General features: G+C 34.6%; 1 protein-coding gene across 5 annotated transcripts in view; it reads right to left on the bottom strand.

Moving 5' to 3' along the window:
• Slit2 (slit guidance ligand 2) overlaps window positions 1-25,792 on the bottom strand; it is a 342,136-nt gene that overhangs the window by 27,225 nt on the left and 289,119 nt on the right. For all 5 annotated transcript variants that reach the window (XM_048784262.1, XM_048784264.1, XM_048784263.1 and 2 more), the window contains 4 exons: window positions 23,296-23,459; window positions 13,055-13,179; window positions 12,803-12,900; window positions 11,413-11,552 (listed from right to left, as the gene is read on the bottom strand). In XM_048784262.1, coding sequence (XP_048640219.1) covers window positions 11,413-11,552; window positions 12,803-12,900; window positions 13,055-13,179; window positions 23,296-23,459 — 527 coding nt within the window. The remainder of the gene's footprint in view (window positions 1-11,412; window positions 11,553-12,802; window positions 12,901-13,054; window positions 13,180-23,295; window positions 23,460-25,792) is intronic.

Here is a 25,792-nt window from a genome sequence, read left to right as displayed (position 1 = left end):
TACAAATTTTATTTTTAAATTTTTTTTCTACATGTGTAGTCAGAGATAGTACCAAGTTAGTGAAAAAAGAGAAAAAAAATATGGGGACTGAGTTTAGTTTTCTGAAGTTCCAGGGCCTGAAAGAATATCAATGGCCACTTCCCTTCTTGAGTTGATAAAATCATAGTGGAATATTCTTCATTCCAATCCATATAGTCAGTGTGAAAATCAATTACCGAATAAGCAAGTCTTTATATGTTTAACCCAGCATCAGAAAACATATTTAGCATGGTTGAATGCAGGTTAAATGTCTGCTCATAAACCTCTCAAGAGACAGGTATCTGGACAAACCTTGAGTCTATGATCTGGCACCAACCCATTCCACAAAATCTCAGGAAATCTATTTGTTTTCTGCCATGAACCTTTAAAATCCCCAAATGACAAAACAAAAACATGGAACACTATGGATATCTGGCCTTTGTGATTTTGCTTTTGATCAGATCAGCAAGTTAACTTTCCTTGTGATTATGGTTTTCAACTTTTTTGGTGGATAAGGGGTTCAAGGTTGGTAGGTGGATATATATGTGCTGCTTGTCTGTATACTGGAGGGGAAACAGTGATCCACCAGCAGGTCTATTGCTAACTCTTAGGATAACAAAGGTTAGTGAATGAACTCCTGTAACTGGTAACAGAGGTAGTTGGCAAGCAATTTCTCAGCACAGCAGAACTTTCTGAAGACAAAGCACCATGTGTTCTAATCAAAGGCACCTTTCTGGTGAGAAAATTATGCCAAGTTCTTGGGTCATCTCATCTGACTACATCTGTCAGGTAAACATGGGACTGGAGATGTCAAGCTCTACAGTAGCAGAGCTTGAGGGAATATGGCAGTAACAGAGCTTAAGAGAATATGAGCTGTGAGGGAACATGACAAGAGTGGAGCCCAAATCCCTAAGAGGGTATGGGTTCTTGTGGGCACACACTTGAAGAGTGGAACATCAGTGAACATATTAATTTCTCTGACGAATTTTTCATAGTGATAATGTGACCATTCATTCTAGCTTTCTTAGGACAGTCCTGTTTTACCTTTATCCCAACTTGATTGTCAAGGGTATTCACAAGCACACACAAAGGTGCCCTGCTCTGGATGGTAGGCATTATGGTCATCTACCAGGTATAACAGTGAATGCTGGTCACCAGAGTTGATAATACTCTTAAGTGAAGAGTGAATCAACACACAGAGATGAATAATGCAGCCAGCAAGTTACCAGAGAGAGCATTATGCTTAGCTGTGCAGAACAACATTATAGTCTTCAGGGGTACAAACAGGGTCTAATGTGTACCCAGAGCCCCCATGGTACCAATATTGCAAATACCACTGCAATAAGCAGAAAGCTCTATGCACACAGGTAGCTGCTCTGAGAAGTAGCACCTGGAATTGACCTTATTCTCTGATTCATTTCAGATCAATGAGCTTAACTGATTTTAAAGTTCCTTCCTTGTTAAAAACAACAATGACAAAAACCCACCACCAACAACAGCAAAAAAGAAAAAAAACAAAATCAGACCCTTCTGTTTACCTTCGTTTGTAATTCTCTCCCTTCATTATATCTTTTTGTTTAAATTTCTTATTACCCCTACTGAAATTTGTGTGTGTGAGTGATCGTGTGTGTGTGATCGTGTGTGTGTGTGTGTGTCTGTGTGTATTGTGTGTGAGAGAGAGGGAGAGAGAGAGAGAGCGAAAGATTGAAAACTGAACCCAGGTGTGCTCTACCATCTACCTACACCCCCCAGCTCTTTTCTTATTTTGAAACAGGGTCTTGCTAAATTGTTGAGGCTGGGGCCTATAATCTTCCTGCCTTAGCCTCTTGAGTGGCTGGAATTATAGAGGTATTGTACCAATTTTTTCCCTAATATTTATACTGAAATATCCCTGTTGCTTTTTCTAATTATTCTGAATCAGATCAATTTTTAACATCACCATATATTTTGAGTGCTAACTATGTGTAAAAACTGGTATCTATGCTAGGAATGTAATGGTGTCAGTGACACAAAGCTGTTCCTATTCTCATGGAGCTCATACACTAGGAGGAGGAGAAACATACTAATCCAATAAAAACCCCAGTGAGTATAACATTGGCTTTGTACTGAATGCTAGCAGAAAGTTTCCCTGGTGCTCCAGAAGGGGAACTGATGCTTTGAGGGCAAACAGAAGGGGCTTCTTAAAGAAGGTGAAGGTGACTCGGGGGTGAACTGTAGAGCACAGGCAGGGGCTCCATGGAGGAAGGAACACAGAGTAGGTCTCTGACAGGTGGGAATGAGCCTGGGAAAACATGGCGCCAGAGGAGGCTGCAGAGTGCTAATGTCTAACCTCGTTACATTAGCAGAAGTCATGCAGAGAAAGAAAATTTTGAAGGGCTAATCACTTTCTAGCTACCAAGAAATTTGGGAAACAGTATATCTCTTCTAGGCTTGTTTCGTTCTTACTGTTTGCACAAGAGAATAGAAGATTGACCCTTAGAATTTTTGGAACTTTCCAAGCCAATTATCTGTTTAAAATATTATTTTTTTTTTTTACATGAAACAAAGCAATAACCTAAGGCACTCAATTAGTAATCTACTACAGCATCTTGATTGAATTTTTCCCAAAGTAATCCCTTTGAATTTAGGTTGGATATGTCTACAGCAGAAGCAATTTTAGAGAGCAGTACATGGTGTTGCGGATATATTCAACTGTCGCTAGCTTATGCTAATGCAACTAGACTCATGTCTTTTCTCTCTGCAATAGGCAAAAAAAGTCTCAGAATCTATTTGGGGACAAAGAAGGGGCAGAGGGACTCTGGTGCTGACAATGCAGACAATGTAGTCTATTCATAAATTGTACCAAACTAGCTTTTTTTTTTTTTTTTTTTTTTGAGAAAGGATCATTAATATTGATAATGATAGAGAGGGAACTTTGGACAGTTCTCTGAATAGCTAGACCAGAATTCTAGTGTTAAACTTAATCAGTTATGACATTTTCAAATATAATTGTACCAGGGGAGGAAGTCTGGCTGAATTCCTGACAGAATCCCCAGGACACAGATTTTTAGACGGTAAAACAAATCATTCTTTGAATATTTTCCTTTTGAGCTCCTGCTTGTCTCAAGAAAAACCTGAATCATGAAACCAATTTTATTCTTTTTGAGTTATCTTAGCAAGGAAAGGTATCAAAAGAAGCAATCCAATGAATAAAATACATGACATTTAACTTCTTAAAAGAACATTGCTTGAGGTCAATGGTTACTTTCGTTGACATTTTTGTACTTCTCCAATCACATCACCTTTATTAGAAAATAATTTGGCACAAACTACGTCCTTCATGACAAAACATGAAAATAGCACTCATATGTTTGATTCTTGGTGATAAATGCTATTTAAATGTTGATGAAGAAGACTCAGAAGCATAAAGGGCAATGTTAGAAGGAGAGAGAATAAAGAAGTCCGTTAACAGATATGTGTTCTGAGTTCCTAACTTAAGATACACTCCTGAAGCCTGGACTACATGGGTCATCTTTTGACTACTTGATATCCCTAAAATTTCTTCTGCCAAACAATGACTATCCCAATAGGAAGTGAAGAGGCTGAGCTCAGGAATTGAGGGATTGTGTGTGACAGCATATGAGTGGCATATGATCTATAAATTACCCACATTGCCCTCATCTTTTTAAACTCAATTAAATCCAGTTGCTAGTGTAGAAACACAGGGAACTGAACCTGAGGATCCATGAATTCCTGAAGATATATGAGCCATTGATAGATATCCTCTCTGTGAAATGGGTACAAAATGTGACATGTACATAGTGGGGACAATGTCACAGAGAAACCCCACGAGGTACAGTTAATCATAATTCAACATAAAAAGGCTCCAGAGCATGTGCTATCAATTCAGATACAAAGAAACTTTACAGAAGGGAAATTTTTTGTGCTCATTTTGTTTTCTAAATGACATGAAATTAGTTTCTTCATAGTGCTTGACAGAGTTTGGTCAGTGTTATTTTTTATTTTTATTTTTGACTCCTAATCAGTGCTCTTACAGTTTCTCTTTGCTTCTAGACCTACAAAGTCGCTCTATAATGTTGGTAATGTACTTAGGACCTGAGAAGTGGTGCCTTGCAATGCCCAAGCATCTGACCTGATTTGAACTTGCAGTCAAGAATCAAAGACAGTGTTTTCCTGGTGGACAAGGGGAATATTTTGTGGATTTTTGTATCACTTTCAATACTTAGTATGGTGTCCTACATAAGGTATTTTCTCAATAAACATCTTATGAATTTTTAAATGGAAAAACTTACTTCTCCAAATAAATAATCCAAAAAGGAGAATTTTTTTTTCAGTACTTCCCCCTTGTGAAACTCTAGGGCTAAATGATAAAACCACTTACAATAGCTACTGAAAGTCCAGAACATACTGGACTCTGTTTTTAAAAATAAATCCAAATTAAATTGAATAGGACTGGTTAAACTAAATTGTTGTTCTGGGCTCTGTAGGCACTGCCTGCCAACTAATGGAATCAAAGAACTCTTTTAAAACATTTTCTGAGATTCAAGTGGATTTAAGAAAACTTCGAAAGGTTGCACAAAGAATGCAAACCATATAATATTGTTAGGTTGCCAAAGTATTTACTTAAAAAACGAGTGCAACTTTAATGTCCCTTATTTGAGGATCTGAATTATGATCACAGCTGTAACGACTCTGATATACAGAACTCATGTATCTTGATGCAAAAGTAGTGATAGACTTATTGTTATTAAGAGATCATGAAAATCTAAAAATACACACAAAATCTAAAAATATAGTCAATTTAAAGAGTCCTTCAACATTCAATATGTCCTTATATTTCAAAGTAGAATAAAGGAGTAAAAAGAAAGAAAATCGTGATTCTAAATAAAGTCTTTCTATTTGAAGTAATCATAGAAAGTAAATTAATAATAATAATGACAATAGGGGAAAAATTTAAAAGATTTAAAAAGAGACAGTAGGGGAAAATAAATATGGTCAGAGAAATTTCCTTCATACACAAAATTTACTTTAGGCAAAAATTTCTCTATCGAAATTCCCATAAGAATTTTTCTACTACTGGGGAGAACATAATCCAAACCATATCGGAATTAAATGATGCAAAACTTAAAACTATCTTGAAGGGAAGTCTCTGATATGTCTGAAGCATAAACATTCACCATTTTAATATTTCCTCTACATTCTTAACATTCTCAAACACCTACCAGAAGGAGGACAGATACCTCTATCTTTGTCTCACAGACCAAAAAAAAAAAAGTCTAAAACTAAAGTCCTGAAATTTACAATATTAATACCAAAATTAAAAATCTGAGCTTCTCCCAACACCTACACAAATTCTTTCTGTCCTATATGATAGAAGGCAGCCCAGTTCTCAGGAGAATTAATTGGTTAATGGTACAGGCTTTGATTAGGACTTATTTTCAAGTCTAAAAAAGACAGACTGCTTCTCTGCACTGAGATTTTGTGGTTCCAGCTTTACTCTTTTCAAGTGTGCATGAGGACCACTGTCTGTAGCAAGTTGAAGAGACAGCAGGGAAAGCAGCAGAAGAACTCGTTAGACATAAACAGTCAGAGCCACTGTGTGACATGACAAGATGCCAGGCCTGGAAGGTGGACACAAGTAGAGGTGGGCCGGTTCTAGCAGAAGGTGCCCAAGTCACACTACATGTCTTGGGGTCAGCAGGACGCTGGTCTGCACCTGCCCCCGTACTCACAAGGTGTGTATTCTTGAGTAAATGGTTTATTATTGCTTTATAAATGTTATTGTTCAACTTTTTACTGTTCATATCCATAGAGTTCTTTTACATTAACGATATGTCAAATGATTATGGAGGTTCACTTCAATTAAGAAAATTACCCTTGGAGAAATAAAAACATCTAAATTCTAGTTGTAATTAAGTTTTGGTTTAAAAATACAGAGAATGATTGTCTGTTTTTGAAAGCAAATCCAGTTAGCAGCAAATTCTGGGAAATAAAAGAAAACTTTTATAAACATACGCATGAAATCTAGTCACCAGATGAAACCATGTGGTAACTTAAAACACTACTGCCCTGCCAAACTTGGTCCTGGGAGTACATACATGACTATCTAAGGACATATAATAGAATAATTTCTATTGTGTTTCTGAGATAGACTGAGGCTGTGTTTCTTAGATAGACTGAGCAAGCAGATAAATCACTCAAACAATGCAGCAAGAGGCTATGGAGTGCTTAGCAAGAGAGGACAGAGCGGCCATGATTCAATATCAGCCCTGTAACGCTACAAGGACTTTATATACAAAGGGAACTATCAAGACAGGCATGTGTGGTCCTATGACAGTGTTTCTGAACTTGCTACTTGAAGACTTTTGTGTGCTTAGTGATTGAAAATTCAGTGGCATGAGTTATAATTCAGAGTCTGTAAGAAGAAGAAGATTCCATCGTAATCCCCAGATGTGGTTATCACTCTAATCCCTGTCTCTCTTTTCTGGGCTCTGATACTTTGGAGGAGACTTGTGGTCCATACTGATGGCAATGATCAGATATGCCTCTTTTCACAATTTAAAAGTATCCATGGAATTCTTGAATACAATTTTGACTATTTCATTCTGTAAATTAACCTCTTGAGCTTTGTAGTATTCATTTTTATAAAATGTTCCAATAAATACATATAGTGAAACATTTTCCATGTTTCATATTACTAAAGACATAGGTTTAAAGTTAGGGGAAAATCCATATACTTTAAATATTTTCTATGTACAGTTTACCTATTATAATCAATGACCTAAGTTCTTCATTATAAAGATAATATATGTCCATGACATGTTTAAAAAAGTAAAAGCATATGGACAAAAAGGAAATAGAAAATATTAGTGCTTTTCTTAGCCACTCCTTCTTCCCACTCAGATAATCTCTACTGTAGCTTTCTAGAAAAGTATCAAGTGCCTTCCATAGGTGCATTTTACAGTGTTTGACACAGGTATACACATATCAAGGATCTAAATGGCTGATTTGAGGTATTGATTTCTGACTTCATGTTCTGTAAACATTCCTTATCAGGTACACACAGTTAAGGCTACATAACTTTAAAAGAAAGAGGAAAACTAAAACAAAGGTCATAATAGAGTGAAAAGGCAACTAACCTTTTTCCACCTCATTCAGATTAGCAGCTGGCAGCGACAAAGACAGAAGAGACAAGAGACTTTTTACATCGCGATACAACAGTAGAGCACAGGAAGCCAATGGCAGCATTAACAAAGAAGCCAGGGTGAGGAGGCAAACAAAAGCGAAGCTTAGATTTCTTACCTACAGCTGGGCCAAAAGCATACACATGGAGGGAAAGGAGGCAAAGTGTAAACGCCATCACAGGGAGCTACAGGTCTGCATCTAGACCAGGGGAGGTGACACCGGTTGCTTGGCTATTTAAGATGCACAGTGAATGGTTTGTGTGTGGGCATTAGAGATTTGGAAAAACAAACAAACAAACAAACAAAAAAACCGATATGGCATAAAATGGAGAAATTAAAATGTTCTGAATATTTTCCACAACATGGATTCTGAGACTTTATGTTTCCAACTTGTATGGAAATCTTCTTTTTTCCTAATTCATTTAATACTAGTAAGCAATATGAGGGCCTAAAATATGATCAGCGTTGCATCATAATTGTATGCGGTCCCATGAGGAATGAGTTACTTAAGACACATTAGTCTTGACATAATAGATCCAGATCCAGGGTTCTTTTCTGTTGTGAAACATGAAAAAACACATTGTTCAATTCAACACTATATAGCTCTAGAGCCCAAGAAAAGGTGTCCATATTTCATGTTTTTGTTGGTTTTGAACTTGGCCAGTTTAAGAAATTTCTTGAATATTTTTGTCAAAAAAGGGGCTTGTTTTCAGGAAGAAGATATTGAGTTAGAAATATAAAAAACAAGCTCCAAATCTCAAGCTAAAATTAAAACTGTAGAATCAATTCTTAGATTATTTAACAATTCCAAGTTCTACTTTCCCAATTCTTAGAACAGTGATTTTAATTTATAATTTAACCTTTCAAAAATTAATCTTGCCAGAAGAATACTCCTCAGTCATGCACTGTGCAATTAGCTGGACAGGGGATGGGCTGAAGTGAAGAACAGTTTTGATGATGAGGGTGAGGACAGAATGACAGCAGTGGCCCTTAAGATTTATGTTATAAATCTATTCAGGAAGAAAAAGCAAGAGTTTTCTCTTCTAATAAACCATTAACTACTTACTGTGATATTTTGGTTACTCAGTATAGAAATAACGTTTAATAAATCACCCAATGGTGGTCACTTTCCTTAGAGTATTTCTTTTCTTCCTTTTTAAATTTGTGTGTGTGTGTGTGTGTGTGTGTGTGTGTGTGTGTGTGGTGCTGGGGATTCAACCCAGGGACTTGAGCATGTGAGGCAAGCGCTCTACCAACTAAGCCATATTCACAGCCCTCTTCTAATTCAGTTTATGGCCCACTCATCATGTCATCATTTCTCTGCATGATTATTTTCAGATCTCTGGATTTTCTCCATTGACAACATTATGCTCATTTTAACTTCACATAGGTGACAATGCAAACATTGACACCATAATAATTCATGAGCTTTTTCTATGAAGTTTTATTGGTAGTACCTATTGGTACCTAAACAGAGTTTACTTTCTTATTGTGTGTGTTTGGCATGCAGAGTGAAAAATCTTCAAAGCATAAAGCAACTTGTGACTCAAATGATTTTTAAACAATGACAACATTATTATATTCCTTGAGCATAGCAGGGTTTCTGTTCCCAGATCTCATGCTCATTAATCAGATTCCAAAATTAAATTTAACACAATATAGTTACATTATAAGAAAATTCCTCCCTAACTGAAGACTTGGATGAAACAGGATACAAAACTCTAGAGTCTGATTTATACTTTCCTATAATTAAAGGCCACTTATGTGCCACTGATTTCAAAATGCAGATGGTTGTTTGATATTTTTGAAATGAGCTCATTTCACATATGCACAAAAACACTACAGTTAAAAGATGAGTTATAAATTTTCCCCATTTAGATATCTTCTCTACTGCCAAACTGTCAAAATTTCATGGCCCACAAGACCCTGTCCAAGGTTATAATGGTAATATCTTCATGTTTTGTATGTCATGCACTTTCTCTTGAGTTCAATATTTTTCTTGATCCTCTGCCCAAATTAAAGCAATCCAATTTTTGTAGTAGTTATAAGCTAAAAAGTCTAAAGGGGTTTCAGTTCCTCTGCAGAGACAAACCTCTTAATGGGTAGTAATGGTAGGTTCTTGCGTGACAGCTTTCATAAATGTCACATTTTGGCTAAGAAGTGGTTTTGCTAAGCTTTGGGTTATTATGATATGTTTTAAAGGAAGAGATCTGATGTAGTTGGGAAAGTCACATTTCTCAGAGGAAGGTGCACTGAATAGAACCATTCAAGATGGGAGGACATGTGTCAAAGACGTGTAGGATGAGAGCCTAGGAAATGAAAGGTGAGCAGGTAAGACAAAGACAGAAAAAGAAAACAAAAGAATAAGGAATAGCAAAGCTAAAGCCAAAGCAGGGGGACCCCTTCAAACCAACTCAGTTTCTACCACCTTATTTAAATTATCATAAGAAAGACATACAAGAACCTGAACACAGCTGTGCTCCAAGCCCAGATTTCATGAGGAAGGGAAAATATTTATATATATTCATTCATCCATTCTTGGTTTCCATGCATAAAAAGGCATAGATAGCAAAATTATGCTTGCAATGCTTGGGTCTAATTTGTCTGGTGGAATCACAGTAGGTTGGTTTATAGAGGTCTCCAAGATTAAGTGGGTTCTTAATCACTTTTCAAAATGATCAGAACAATGACAGAAAAAGAGACCTATTTTTGTCCTAAGACAGTATTAAGTAACAGATTTTAGTGCAAACATTGGGTTTTTACACATATCAAATTAGCCCTCAGGTTATCAGAGTAGCTGTAAGGGCTCCAGAATCTGTGGCCACAGGGTCATGCCAAGTATGAGAGGTATAAGTTTTACTGGTGGAAGGTGAGAGCTTTGTAGCACCTAAACTCTTTCAAACCCCTGTACTATAGGTGCATGTTTAGATTTATTTCCTATCCTTATCCCATGGTTAATACAAAATATCAAAGAATGCTCAAATTTTGCCTGCTAAGCAGTATAAACACTCTATCCATGTAATAGAACAATTAGTGACACAGCATGCTCACATTTCTTCTGAAAACAGTATAACTTTACATGACATAAGGTGCCTTACTCCTATTTAAAAGACCTGAATCACAGAAAATGCAGCTTCAGAGACCCTTAAACAGATCTGAGCTGTTAAAACTGAACTTCATTATTGTATTTAGCAGTTTTTCATCATGAAAGATACTTTCCCATCAAGAAAGGTATTGATAAAAATTTAAATTTCAGTGGTTTTCCAACAAACCCTATGAAAGTTAGCTATATAGAGGTGTGTGCATCTTCAATGTTTAGAGATGTTAGTCTTAGCCACATCTATAGATATTTCAGTCTCTGATTTTCTTAACTATGTATTGGATTTAATGGAAATATAATTAATAAAAATATCCATATAAATGGAAATGTTAGCTTTCAATAGACTAGTAGAATCTACTTCTTTATTTTTTAAAAAAATATAATATGGAATTATTTTTCTCCATTAAATATAAGAGATTAAGGAACAAAAAGACAACTATGAATTTTCTTATTCATAGTCACAAATATCAAACAGATGCTCTGTCAAAATAGATAGGCCATAAACTTGATGTTGATTTTATAGCAAATTGGTTTAAATTGAGTGGAAGTTTAGCAATTTCGATAGTCATATGAGATTTATCACCCACAGAGACAAAATGCCAGAAAAAGGGTGATGGCTTTGTAAGAGTATCCCAAATGTTCAGTCTCTTCCTGATTTTCATCTTGAAGGACATGGGTCACTAGAAGCAAATACTTGCTGGTAAAAAAATAAACATAGACAAAGTATCTCAAATGTTTAATTACATTTTGGCTATTTAAAAAATTCTCTCTTTTCACATATGTTTTGGTGAGTTGGTTTGTATGGGGAAAATGACTTAAATGGAAATGCTATTGAATTGTGGGATAAGAACTTTCTACATGAAAAATTCTTTTTTGCTGCAGAGCAATGACTTTATAATGGACTCATGTTGCACTGAGCTTGCTGGGTCTAATATTTGATTGTCTGAAACCATCTTAGTTCCTTCCATTATTTACATTATATCTAATTTACAAAACACCTACCAGTTATAGAATAATAGAATGGATTAGTAAATAAATAGGAGCATAGTGCCAATGATGCTTTCAAAGAGACACAGTGATTGATGGCATAATGTTTCCCAGTGTTCATACCTGTGTACTCAGGTGGGCAAAGGCATGTGTAGTTATTGATCCCATCAACACATGTAGAATTATTTTCACAGTCATTGTCTTCACAATCATCAACATTGACTTCACAATTTTCTCCTTCAAAACCATCAGCACAGATACACCTGAATATCAGGGCAGAAAGGCAAAATAAACACAAAAACAATTCACATCATTTTTGCTGGTTTTTAAATCCATGTGTTCTAAATATTGAAAAAAAAACATAAATACATTTGTAAATTATAGGGCTCATAAAATTATAAGAATTTGTTTTTTAAAAGTTTTGAAATGACATGTTGTAAGTATTGATTTAATGTAATATCAAACAAACCAGAAAACATTAAAAAATAAAACTTATGTTGGCTTCAAGATGGTAAGTGGCTTCAGGGTCTTAAAAACCAATATTTCCAGGTCTGATACAGAAATAAAGTTTGACTCCACAATCATAGATATCTTAATTCCAAGTTTTTCTCTAATAGAGTAATTTATGCTTCTTTACTCAGAAATGAGGAGGAGCTAATTCTGATTCTTAAAATCATATCATCTCCTACTCTATGTGAAATGTTTAAGATGTCTGGCAACAAAAAAGAAATGTAAAAATTAAGTTTTGACTTCCTTGCAATTACAAAATATGAACATTTTCTCTAAGACAATAAATGCAATTTACCACATAAAATATTGTATATTTAATCTCGAGTAATATCAGTATGAGCTTTGAGTAAAGTGTAGATGGATAAGAGAAAATTTTGTAACAGAAATGAAGTATTTTTCTTCTATAAAGTGACAATTCTAACAAGTGTTAGTAGTAGATTAGCATTCTAAAGTGAAATTCTTAATGTCACTTAATGGACTCTTTCATAATTCATGAAGTACATCTGAAGTAATTGTACTGTATGATTAAATAATTCCAGATTTAAAATGTTCACAGCATGATTGTCTATGTATATTGTGGCCTGGAAATGAATCATTAATTTTCTGTTTCAGTGGGACCTACATCTCATCATTGCACACTGTCTGTTAAAGCAATAAGCAAATCATCAGATGAATGCAGGACTTGCAGTAAGGGAAGAGTTGGCTATTAATTAGCATAATTGAGCCAACACTTTGTCTTGCCCTAATCTGACTTGATTAATCATATGTGTATGTGCATGTTTTTAAATTTTTGATTTGTAACATCCTAAGCTGAGAACCCTGTGGAGTCTCCATTTGTTTTTAATATTGCAGTATACCTCTGGGAGGGACCAATACATATTGTCTTTATTCTGTTTTTCTTTTTTAAAAGAATGCCCTTGGGTTTGAAAAGGAAAATGCCTGTTTTCTTAGTTATTCTTGCTCCAATACTTCAGACAAAGGAAATCACAGCCTCATGACTTACCAGAATCCATCTTTTCCCCCTTCTTTCAAATGGCAAGTTCCTCCATGTTTACATGGGTTACTGATGCATGCATGAATTGGGACATCGCAATCCTGCCCCTGTAGAAGGAATGGCCAAGTTTTAGGTTGAATACAAATGAGGACATCCACAGCACACAGAGAAAGCATAGTAGAATTATGGAGGCACGCCAAAAAAAAAAAAGAAAAAAAGATATGTTTCCAGACTGTGGCTCTCACGACAGCATCTACTTACCTTGAAGCCATAGGGGCAGGTACATCGATAAAAGTCAACTGGATCATTGTTACAGGTGCCATCATTTTTACAGGGATTTGATAAGCAGGGATTACACTTAGCTAGAATGTTGACATCGACAGGGCCTAAAAATTAATTGAAAAATAGGAGAAAGAGATTTTTTTCAATGTTAGTTCATTTAAAATCATTTCTACTCTTTAATGTAACAGTAAATTTTGGATACAATTATAGGTCATGTATCTATATGTGTTTCCCCAACAAATTGAAACAAGGAATCAGCATAATCAGGTGTTCAAACATGCAACACATGGCTGTGATAGTTTTGGGTCAGATCTGGACTCTGGATTGATAGTTTAGGGGGTTTGTGTCTAATGTTAATGACATCAACATCACAGGGTAAATTCCCTTATGAGTTCAAAGTTTATGTGGATGCATTTCATGGTAACTGCCTACATTTCAGTTTTAGCCAGTTTCATGGAAATGCATGCTATTAGTCTCAGAGAGGACCACGAATGTAGTGATGGGATATGAGAGTTTTATGAAAAAGTAGAAATATATCACTATAATTAAAAGTATAATAGAACGCACATTCCCAGATAGCACTAGCTTGGTATTGTTACTTTCACACAGGAGATACAATCTGTGTTCTGTGATCTTGGTGAGCTGTTTGGGTTTTTTGGTTTTGTTTTGTATTGTTTTATGTGTGTGCTAGAGGTTGAAATTTGGGCCTCACACATGCTAAGCCATGCTTTATCACTGGCTATACCCCCAGCCTCACTGCTACTATTATACATATAGAAATAAAGTAAAAATGTAGTCTCCATTACATTCTCCCTTGCATCCTTTTAATTCAGTTTGTTAGTTCTTTAGCACAATAGATAATGGCTGAGATTCACGTTTTCCTCTCCAAGAAAAATAAATATCATTAAAATGATCTATACTTGCAGTCTCACATTTTTAAGTTTCATGATCCATAGTAGGCCTAGATGAAATGCAACTAGTTTCCCATTATTTGCACTTATTTGATAAATGGCTAATAATGCTGAAAATGAACTATTCTCCATAAAATTATGTTCCATTGATGCTACTTTTTTACATTTGTAAAAGCTCATTAGCTTTCTTTTAAGAAGCTGTTTCTGACTAGGATTATGGAAAAGTGATATCTCTATACATAAAATAGAAATATTTTATAAAAAATTCATTGTATTGTTGTTACCAATGATCTCTTTGTAGCTCTTTATCTTCATTGGAACGAGCAATAGTAAATTCAGTCCTGCATGTCATTACACACAATTCCTAACAAAGTAGTTTGGATAATTATTGTGAATATATGTTGAGCATGCCCCCAATCCTTATTATCACTGACATAACCTTCTAATGTAACTTCACCAAAATACTGTATGATTTCTGCTTATTTAAGCTACCTTTCATGAAATCACTCTACAGATTAGAGCATATGTTTGTGAGTTATGCAAGAGAAAGTAAATTTACATAGTGGTTGTGGAGTTCATCACCATGGGAAATACCAGTACTTATTCAAATAACAATTTTGAATTAAAACCCATGAAAAAGAGAGTGCTTTGTGTTGTTTTTCTACTAACAATACTGAACTAAAAAGGAAAACCCTGAGTTATATTTACATAGAAATTCCTGTTTCTTTTCAACATTTGGAAATGGATGACAGTTATTGGGATGACAGTGTTAATGGGAAGGGTGGTAACTGCTTCTAGTGATACCTCACTCACTAGGGACTACCATATCAATACCAGTATCCCTTCCACTTTTTTCTTGGTAACCAAAACAACTTAGTTCAGTCTCTGTATCAAAATATAGTTTGGAAATTACTGGAATTAATTCTGAAGTGGGCCTCATGGAGTTCAATTTCTTACCTCCCCCATTACTTATCAACTATAGAACAAAAAATTCCACTTATCAGCATATTGGAGAAATTAAAGGTGGGAATTAGTTCAAACAGTTAATTAAATTAGCATAACATCTCACAATAAATGGCTTTGTGTTTGGTAAAATTCTATTTAGAGTCAGTAATAGCAAAAACATATCTAATTATTTGGGAGAGAAGAAAGAATGGAACTCAGAACAAAGGTACGGGATGAAACCTTTGTGAAATGCAAGCAAAACATCAGGTCAGTATGTGCAAGCATGTGAACATTCATCTGGCTGTATCCCAAGACCTTGAGGAAAAATGTTTTTTGGTCTTTCTGTGCTTTCAAACTTGTTAAGTCTATGATTGAGTAGAAGAGTTCAGGGCTGGCAGTTTTCAAGTTCATCCTGTGCAATGAGATGCCTTTCAAAAATTAAGTTTAAGTATTTAGATAAGAAGCTAGAGATAGTGTTGGGCAGAGGACGTGGATATACCTTGAAGAACTTAATAAATCAATAGGTAACAAAACTGCTGGGATGAAGGAATCTTTGTCCATTTTACCAGAGAATCTATAATTTTATTTAGTAGATGTCCACTGAACCAAATGACTAATAAGCAATATCTAATTTGTCCATTTTTTCCTAGGAACAAATTTAATTTCCTACATTACTAATTAAGCTGAATTATTTTCATATTGAGAATTTGTACATGTATATGAAAGAAGATTTTTGTCTCTTTGTATAAATATTCAGTGTAGTTGAAAAATCAGGGTAATAAGCATTTTCACATTGAAAGGCTACTCTGACAATTTGTTAAACATGCCGAACTGTTTTGGGGGCACTGGATTTGGGAACACAGTAAAATATTGAGTTCTAACTTCAGTTAGTAAAACAGACTTCTAGAGCTGGCATTCTATTTGCTCCTCCTTTCTGATATTTTTCTTTAAAATCAGTTCTTCAAAGATAATTTATTTCTATTACTTGAATTTGAATTGAGGAATGCAAAAGATGATTGTAGGTTGTATAAATTCCAAATGTACATAGCAGAATTATTTTGTATCTCCAAATACTTACAATGATGTGTGTGTTTTTTTGTATATATATATACACACATACATACATACACACACAAGGACTCCAGGGATGGTTGAAAATTTTGAAAACTATATAGGAACTATTAAGAACATCATGGGAATGGAAGCGGTTATCAAGACATAATTAACTTGTGGTGTACCAGAACCCAGGGTTAATGATTTTCATATTATTGAGGAATATGATCATGATTTGGAAATTTGGTGTGAACAGCCATTAAAAGAAACAGAATAACTTGAGGAAGCAGGGGAGGTTCTTTTGGTTCTGGCATTGCTGCTTGGAAGGGAAATGTAATTTTCAAGCCTTTTCCTTTTATAAAGCTAACTGTTTCCAAGAACGGTTCAAATATTGTCAACAAATTAGTTTTTGTGCAATGGGCACCATGGAGAAGAAATCTCATTTCCAGAAGATGGTTGTGTACTAGTGTTGCTGAAATGAATACGGCTGGAGTAGGGTACCTGGATTGATGCAATAGTTGGTCCTGACTTAAGAAAGCATGTAACATCAGCTCCATGGATATAGGTGTGTTTAGTTTAATAATTCAAAGGGAAATGAGAAGAAGGTTTGGTTCACAGTCTGTTTCTGTCAATTACTTTAATCTTTAATGAACAAACTGCTGGACTTCAAATCCATTAAGGTTTGTAGGCGGACTTGCTTACTTGACTCAAATCACTAGCTATGCACCTAACTCCAATATTGCCACCCACTGAGAGTTGTATATCACTATGATTTATTGCCGAAAGCTCCAAACAAAAACTTCTAACCACGCTCCTGACTCTCCCTTAATTCTGGCATCCCCCAGAAACATGAATCCAACAACATAATTCTCTAGCTTTGCCCTTAGTGCAGTCTGATGTAGAACAAAGACAAAAAGACATGTAGAGAATATCTGATGTTGGTCATAATGAGCCAAAAGGAGACTTTTATTCAAGACCAGTGAGTCTATGTTTCACTTGCTATTACTGCATTTCTTAAGCATTAACAGCAGAGATATATTTGTTAACATTCTATTGTTATTCATCAAATAATTATTGAGGATCTACTTTTTGCCAGGCACCAGGTTATGTTTGGGAGGATCAAGGCCAAAAAAAAAATGCCTGAGTTCCTGGAAAAACTTACTGTTCAGCAGTCAAGACACACATGTATCAATTAGAGAAAGAATGTGGGAAATGAGAAGGCAATCTTACAATACTTGTTTTTAGATTCTACAGACCATTAAGGCAAAGGAATCCACAAAGTGAATGGAAGGATGCGTTTGAAGTTCATAATGAAAGTCATGGCTAGATAGTTGAGCAACAGACTGAAATCAATCAAGAATGTAATAGGGCCAAGGACAGAATTACACGTGTCTACATTAAAGACTGTGTTAAAAAGGAGATGTTGGCAATCGGAACAAAGAAAGAGGAAACTATAATGTATATAAAGGAGCTGTAGCCACCATTGCCTAAAATGAAGAGAGAGCCAATGGTAACTGAAAAGAAGCCATTGAATTTAGAAACATGCAAGTTGTTGGAGTCCTCATAATAGTTTCAGTTGAGATACAGATGGGCACCAGATGATGGGGGTTAAAATTCTATGAATTTGCATTGCATAAAAGGTTACATGTGACTCCTTTAGGATCACCAGGCTTGATCATTGACTCCAGTTTAAATGTGATCTTAGACCAATAAATGAACTTTTTATGTTTAAACATAAAAGAACAATACTTATTTTATGGAATTATAAAAAGAGAATATGGATGTGAAATGTTCAAAACTGAATGTATAATTGTTGGTTTTCTTGACCCTATTAAAACAAATGTCAGTTAAAAATTTCCCAGTTCAAAATCTTAAAACATATAATGAAAAATAGTCCCTGTTTATTTTTTAAACAGTGGTGCTTTTGATATATAACTATATAACTATATACTTCTGATAATTATATATATATATAGTATATATATAACTATATACTATATATATAATCTGAATTTAGCTAATGTATACATTATAATCCCCCCAAAATAATGCTATTTAAAAATTAAAACAATATATTAGTGATCCTAAATCTGAAAGTGTAAAATTCTAAATAATGTTTCAAAATAGTGAATTTTCCATTACTTCTAGTTTGGGGTAAATTAGTTAATCATCTTCATACTTAGTTAATAACTAAAGATAATATCAATCAACAATATTGAGACACAAACCAAGTTTATAAAAAATCCCCCCAAAAGGAAGAAGTTGCCCTTGCTAAAAATTAGTAGTATTTCAATGTTGTTGCTGAGGGGTGGTCAAATTTCTACTAGGAGTTCCCAAATCTACAGGATTCTTTTTTTTTTTTTTTTTTTTCAGGATTCTTAATGTATATAATTAGGACAAGAGATCAGCCAGTGGGTGGCAAAATGTTAATTATTTTAGGATTTCAAAAGTTTCCAGGTTCTTGACACTCAAGCTGACTCCTACAAATGAAGTAATTACATTTTTTTAGCAGCGTTTCTCTGTGTTTATTTGATCCCATGGCTATCAGACACCTGACTACCTGGGTCTCCACCTCTGTTCCATTTCTAATTTCACTTCTACTTGGCTTCCTGTGACAATGTCCTGATGGCTTCATGGACACGGCAATGTCACTACCATTTCATAGCTGTGTGGTTCAAGTAGATATCACTAATATCTAATATGTATTTCTATCACCAAAATTCCATATTATTTTAGAATTATCTACTTAAACATATATACTAATAAAATATAAACTCCAAGAAGATAGAGGTTTATATTCTATGTTGCATAATGCTGTATTCTTACAACCTCAGAACTGTGTTTGGCATATAGTAGGAACTGTAATATTTATTAAATGAATGAAGGTATATATCATTAATTTCAAATAAAATGCTCACTCCTAAGCATGCTTAAGCGTTCAAGAAATGTTTATAAATGAAAAATAAACAAACAAACAAACAAAACCACCTGGAGTCTTTTAGTTAAAGTGTAGCTAAATCATCCTAAACTAGGAGTCTTAACAGGAATATTGGAAATTAGCAAATTTCAAGTTGCATGATAATTTTGTTAATGAAAATCAGGAGAGACAAAAACTTCTATTTTCTTATAGAATGACCGATCACTCTAATGTCATCTGAAGGTGAAGAGAAGAGGTGGTCATCTGGGATACAGAGGTAATGACCACCTATTTTCCACTCAAGAATGCTCTTGTCTGGGTATCAATTAAATATGCTCTGATCATCTGTTTCATTCTGTTCCTTATTTTTGTTGTATATCAAAAAATATAGCCATTGTACAATAAAGAAAGTACTCTGAAAAACTGAATAAGTTCTTATTGAAATAACTCCTCAAAATAATTGCATAGATTTTTATTGCAGAATAAAATGACTATTTTAAAATTTAGTTTTATAAACTTGGCTTCAAATAAAGAATATTATCTTTATGCTGTAATTTAAAATTATATACTGACAAACCTTAATATTGGGAGATTTTGTACTTACATGCATTCCATGAATAAAATAAAAAAGATTCACACTGCTCTAACAATGGGAAAATTAAATTAAAATATGAAAACATTATATTATAAAATAGATAAAGGAACATCACTTTATTGCTCTCAAGTTCCTAAAGCATGCATGTTCAACAGCACAGGACTCAGGAGATATCCTTGAGTGAATTATTTTGATTAATAGATTTAAATACCTTGCGTTCTACTAACCCATTTCTTATAAGTAAATATTTCTAGCAAACATCTGAGAATAGTTCATAATTTTCATTTTCTCAGTATGTTTCCATAGTAGGCAGCAATCTTATTGACACTGATAAATTGTTCTGAACATATTTTTTATAGAAAATTACAAAGTAAATTTCAACAACATGCTCTGAAGTCAGAGATTCAGGGTTCAAAGTCTGTCTTCCTTTACTCAGATTTTGACACATTATTAGTCACCCTACATGCAATATTTTTCTCTCTAAAATGGGGAAATGACAGTTCTCACATAGAAATAATGTCAAGATTAAATGATAAAAATGTAGGTAACGTGCTCAGCATAATGCAAGAACTGAGAAAGGAAGTGATCATTTATTATTAGTATCAGTAGTGGTAGCAGTAGTAATATTGGCAAAGATCCAGTCTAAATTGTCATAATTCTTGAACTAGCAGAGAAATAATAAGAAAAGGAAATTTCACAATATTTTGACAAATGTTGAGACAAATGCAAAAAAACATTCTGAGTTTCAGTGCTTGCTATCACTCTAAAATTATATTAAAGTATAGAAAATTGAATTAAATTCTTGTCTGCTAAATGCAATTGCATGATATGTGTTGTTTTGAATGTCTGCACTGTTGCAAACTGTCCTGTATCCATGCTTTTAGCTATTTAATGGATAACTTCAAATATGCATAATCTATTGATTTGGTAATATAGTGAATATTAAACTAATCTGCCAAAGTTCAGCTGAGAGACCTAGGACTTTCTATTATCTATCAATTAACAAATCCCAGCTCTGTTTCCTGGGGGCACTGAAACAGGTACAAAACGTTCCCACAATGCAGCTCTGCTCCTGCAGTTCTGCCCACCAGGTGCACCATCCTCACAATGGTCTATCTGTCCCAACTACTGGTTTAGACATCTTTGCATCATGAAATCTTCTACAGCCTGGACATTACCATGATTTCTTCCTCTGAGCATTTACAGCAATTACTACTATAATTTGGTAGCCATGAGTCATATGTGGATAATTAAGTTTAGACTTAAATGAAATGAAAACTTCAGTTCTCCAATCATATTAGCCACATGTTAATTTTCTCAATAATCACATGTGGCTGGGGGCTACCATACTAGCTAGTGCAGATGGAGAACATTTTCATATCTGCAGAAAGTTGTAGTGAATAGTACAGATAAGAATTTATCTTCTGCAAGCCTATTTCCATTCAGGCTATACTAAGTATGTGAGATGCTACAGTCATGAAATGAAGAACGAAAAGGTCAAATAAATTAAATAAACCTTTAGTTAAATTTGCATGTACATATTAAGCATGTGCTGAATTTCTGAGGTCATTTAATAAATTAATGCAAACTATAATGTTCCAGGGTGGACTATAAGTATATAGCTTCTCAAAATTGTGTTATAACATCCCCTAACTCATCCCACAAAAAGAACAACAGAAACGTCTCCAGGGAATTAAAAACTTAAGAAAGAATAAGCACCAGCAATCTTCAAAAAGAAATGTGGGTACACCTGAGCAGAGAGGTGTAACATAACTAGGTTGCAATTTCTCAACTTCCCCATGTAATCTGCCCCATAATATTCCCCCAAACAAGATTTCATGTTTCACCTTCAATAGTAATTTCTCCCTCACATTGCCAAAGAATGGTATACTTCTCTGTTCACCGGAAACTAACCTTGGCCATTGCCACAAAGAAACACCTGGGATTACAAAAGAACAATTTAAACAGTTCAAAATCATTGTCACTTGTAAAGTTTCTTGCAATCAATGCATCTAACCTCTTAAGAGGCATTGCAATAAGATTTTACCTTGTTTTTAATAATGATATTAAAGTATATATAAATAATTATGTCATTTCAATTAATGGTGCACCAGTATTAATGACAAAAATTCAATTCAGAGGAAAATGTAAGCATTTATTGACTTTTGATGGTGGGAAACTTAAAAACTTCAAATCATATTGTACAAAAGTGTTAGAATTTTCTGAGATACTGGAATAGAAATTCAAAGAGAACAAAAGAAGTTCTAGGAAGAAGAACAATAAAATATGTGAATGGTTATCTTGCTTTTATTTCTTTTAGAATTAGTTGTGGCACTTACATTCCACCAAATACATTTAAAAAGAACAACCAAAGAGATTTGTTTTAAAATGCTAACATTTGGAATGTTCTGCAAGTTATGATGGTTTTGCAAACATATTTAGTTATGAAATAACGCCTTAGATGCTAATTTTAAAATGTTAGGTGAGTGTGATTTTTGAAAATTCCTTCTTTATCAATAAACCATTTTTTTTTTGTTGGAGTTCTGAAAAGTTGCATCACTAACCTACATTGTGTGTTTACTGTGAGTGAGACATGTGACCTGAACATATCAAAACATTTAATCCTATCAAGACTTTTTAAGGTTGATACTGTCATCTTTGCTTACTCATGAGGAAACTGAGGCACAGATTTGTTAAGTGATTAAACTAAGGTTATCTAACTGTTGGGAAATGAAGCCAGGATTTACCCCTGATCAGGCTGAGGTTCAAACTCATGCTGTTATCTACTTACAGCACAATGTTTACTCCCTAAACATTCTTTTCCTGAATAAATGTTCAAGTGTTAAAAAATTATTTTCCCAGCTAGGTTTGCAAGACTTGGAAGTGAATACCATACCATAAACTTCTTCACGTTTCACAATAAAATACTTTAGTTTTAAACATAAAACAAACTTATTCAATGTTTGCTGACTATAGATTTAGAAGTTTCAAGAATTTTTATTCTCTATATAATAATTTCAAGCAGTCCTCTTAAAACATCTACAATTTATGAGTAATAGCTATCCCATTTTTGGTAAAGAAACTAAGCTCATATATATGATTGCCAAAAATCAAAATACATGAAACAAATTTATATATAATTTATATATCTAAGACTTGTGATAATGGTTAATTTTATTTCTGTTTACAGAAATAAAATGTTTCTCATTGTTTGTAGTTTTCTATTTAGAGTTTAAAGTGTTCCTACTTAGATTTGAATTTGTTCACATATTACTCTTGTAATAATGGAATAAAGTAATATTTGTTATGAAGACACTATTTGGAACTCACAAATACATCAAAGGGAAAAGAACGGAATGCAAAGGATCAAGACATGGGAACATCCACACAGGGTGTCTGGCACATGAGGCGGGTCAGAAGGTTTGGCTGACCCCTTGAGGGGTTTCTTCTTACCTGGTATCAGGAAGCCACAGGGCCCTGGCAACCCTAAGAGCAGGGCACATGCTCAGACAAGGCAAAAGCAGAACATTTTACTTGTTAGAGACTATGAAAGGAATTTCCAGAAATTGTGCTTCTATCTAAATCCTCTAGAAAACTTAGTCATTTCCGCAATGTATCTGAAAATGCTAGTTCTTTAGTTGGGCATTTGAGTAACAGTTCTTTCTTGTCCAAGAACAGAGATAGAAAAAGTCATCATTTACTGGGCTTATCAGCTAGAACTTAGAAGTCTAGCTGAATTTTTCTTTTTGAATTAAAAGTGATTAAAAAAAAAAGATGTGCAAATATTTAAAAACCATACCTTGACATGTAAATTTTTTGGAGGGAGTTGTGAGTAACAGTTTATCTGCCATTTCTCCAGGACCAGCACAGCGAGCAATTCCAGGTTCCTTATACTCCGACTTCACCCAGTCGGAGAGCCACTGCATGTTACAATCACAGTAAAGAGGGTTGGCTCCAATTGCTCTGGAAAAACAACACCACAAAAGCACACACACACACACAGTATGGAAGCATTGTTATTTCCTAAGGGAACAGAATTCAAAGTGATGCTCAGTAGAAAATCCCAAATAGCCTTATTGATAATAACACTTTAGAATAAAATGGAGACATTGGGGAGTCCCAATTTTCCTGAACCATGAGCATCTGGGGGATTTAGTGAGTTGTCACTAATGTTAACACTTCCCTGAGCTTCACAAGTTCTCCTCATACTTTCAGAGACAAGGTTGATGTTGGATATAAGTACACTCTAAAGGCATCCTGCATTTACTAATTATTTACTATGAACTCAAATCCCTATGAAAGGTTCCGAGGACTCAATGAATGAATAAAGCATCATTCTTAACTCCAAAGAACTCCTTGTGCTGAGGAGATGAGTAAATAGTCAGGCACAAATAATTTTCATTTGAAAATTATTTATCACTGCTATAGTAGAAGTATTTTCAAGAAGCCTACAAACAGAGACTACTATTTTTTGGGGCGGGGAGCTAATGGTTTGAGACAGTCTAACCTACTTGGGACAGATGGAGTTAAGTAGATGGGAAAGGTTGGAAGGATAATTCAGGTGAGGGTAAGTGTCAACACACAGAGATACTAAATGGCATGAAATAATCAAGATACATAAAGCTAGTCTAACAGAGCTGGATTGGACGATCTGTCATTTCACAAAGTCTTTCATTTTAGGACTTTGGTTCTGACTCACATCAGGAGTTGTAGTGATAGAAAAGTAGTTAAGATAATAGCTGATTTTTTATTACACTATACTGTCTATAGGAGCTGGGTTATGCCATCTGTACCAACTACACCATCTTATTTTAAGTGGTAATTTTTATTAAGTCAATAACATTGGAATTACTTTACAGGTTAAGAAACTGAGTGAAAAGTTAATTGGTTTGTTCACAGATTTGCAAAACTTGGTCACAAGTAGAAGATACATAAAGCAGCATTTAAAAACTGATTAATTCTGATTTACAATTAACTTCTGATTATTGATATTTCTAGGTCTGGAGTTCAAGTATACTTGATATTATTCTTTTTGTCAGAATCTCTACAACATATTTAAAATCATCTTTTATATTATAGCAATTTTAATGCCCGACTTTAAGCAAGAATTGGAATATAGTAACTGTTTTCTTCAGATGTATGTCAGATGCAAGTCTTTCTAAATTAAAAATGAGCAAAATCATGTTTTTGAACCACTTCATCTCATTTTCACTGATATTCACCAAATCCTTGCTATGACAGGAGATGAAGTGTGAAAAGGGAATGGAGCAGAGGTTTTTTATCATCTCAGCCATAAAAGACAAATGCATGAATGAAATACAAGAGAGGATAGGGCACATGACAGAGAAGGCTCAAACTGCACTTCTTGTGGGAGGGAGAGGCTCACACAAAGACAAGGTTCTGCTCAGCTCAAGCAGCACACTGCCTGTGTAGCTATTTTTAATTCATGACCCTAACTCCAGCACCAATGTCCACTTTCCCCTTTTTGATGTGCCCTCTGCCACACAGGGTGGCAATCCTACGCCCCTGAGCTAAGGGATTCATTCATTATATCTCATGCAGATGGAAGCCATGGAGTTTGTGATACTGACTTTGAGGTAGGTCTGAGGGCTCAAAGATTAAAAAATAAATAAAAAAAAATGGAGGTTTTGTCTCCTGGTACCTAATAGTCCAATGGAAGGAATATGAACAGTAGAGAGCAGTCTGACAGATGGATTAAAAACTCACACTGATAACAGCCCCAGAAAAGCAAAAAAAAATTATTGACTATTGGATCCTACTCTCCAAACATCCCTCTTTCCTCGTTTTCTAACTTTCTCATCTTATTGAAATTTTGGAGATTTAGAGGGAAGTGCAAAGCTATGGGGGAACATGGCAGGCGAACTTCTAGGGAATTGAGGCCCAACTGACATCCATATTTAGGTGGGAGTAGGTTGACTCTTACCAGGTGATATCAAATTCAACATCACCAAAGGACTTTCTGGAACCTTGCAGTGATCCCTGCACTTCTTAAGTTTGTCAAGTTATTATACCCAGTAAAAACAGAACACTGGAATTCTACACAAGTGAGTTTTGTGAACCCTAGTTATCACATGTATTTTAATTGCTTTACTCTGCTTTCAAGAAATATGGACCTAAATATGGGCAGTTATGAATGTTAGCACAAAGAACATTTCAACCAATATCAACATGGTTATTTACCACTACCTGACTATAAAGTCAGTTTAAACCATGCCGGCTTATTTATTTATTTATTTATCTTTTTTTTTTTTTTTTTTTTTTTTTTTTTTTTTTTT

Source organism: Marmota marmota, unplaced genomic scaffold (assembly GCF_001458135.2).
Source record: "Marmota marmota marmota unplaced genomic scaffold, marMar, whole genome shotgun sequence".
Taxonomy (NCBI): Eukaryota; Metazoa; Chordata; class Mammalia; order Rodentia; family Sciuridae; genus Marmota; species Marmota marmota.
This window is presented reverse-complemented; position numbering and strand designations above follow the sequence as displayed.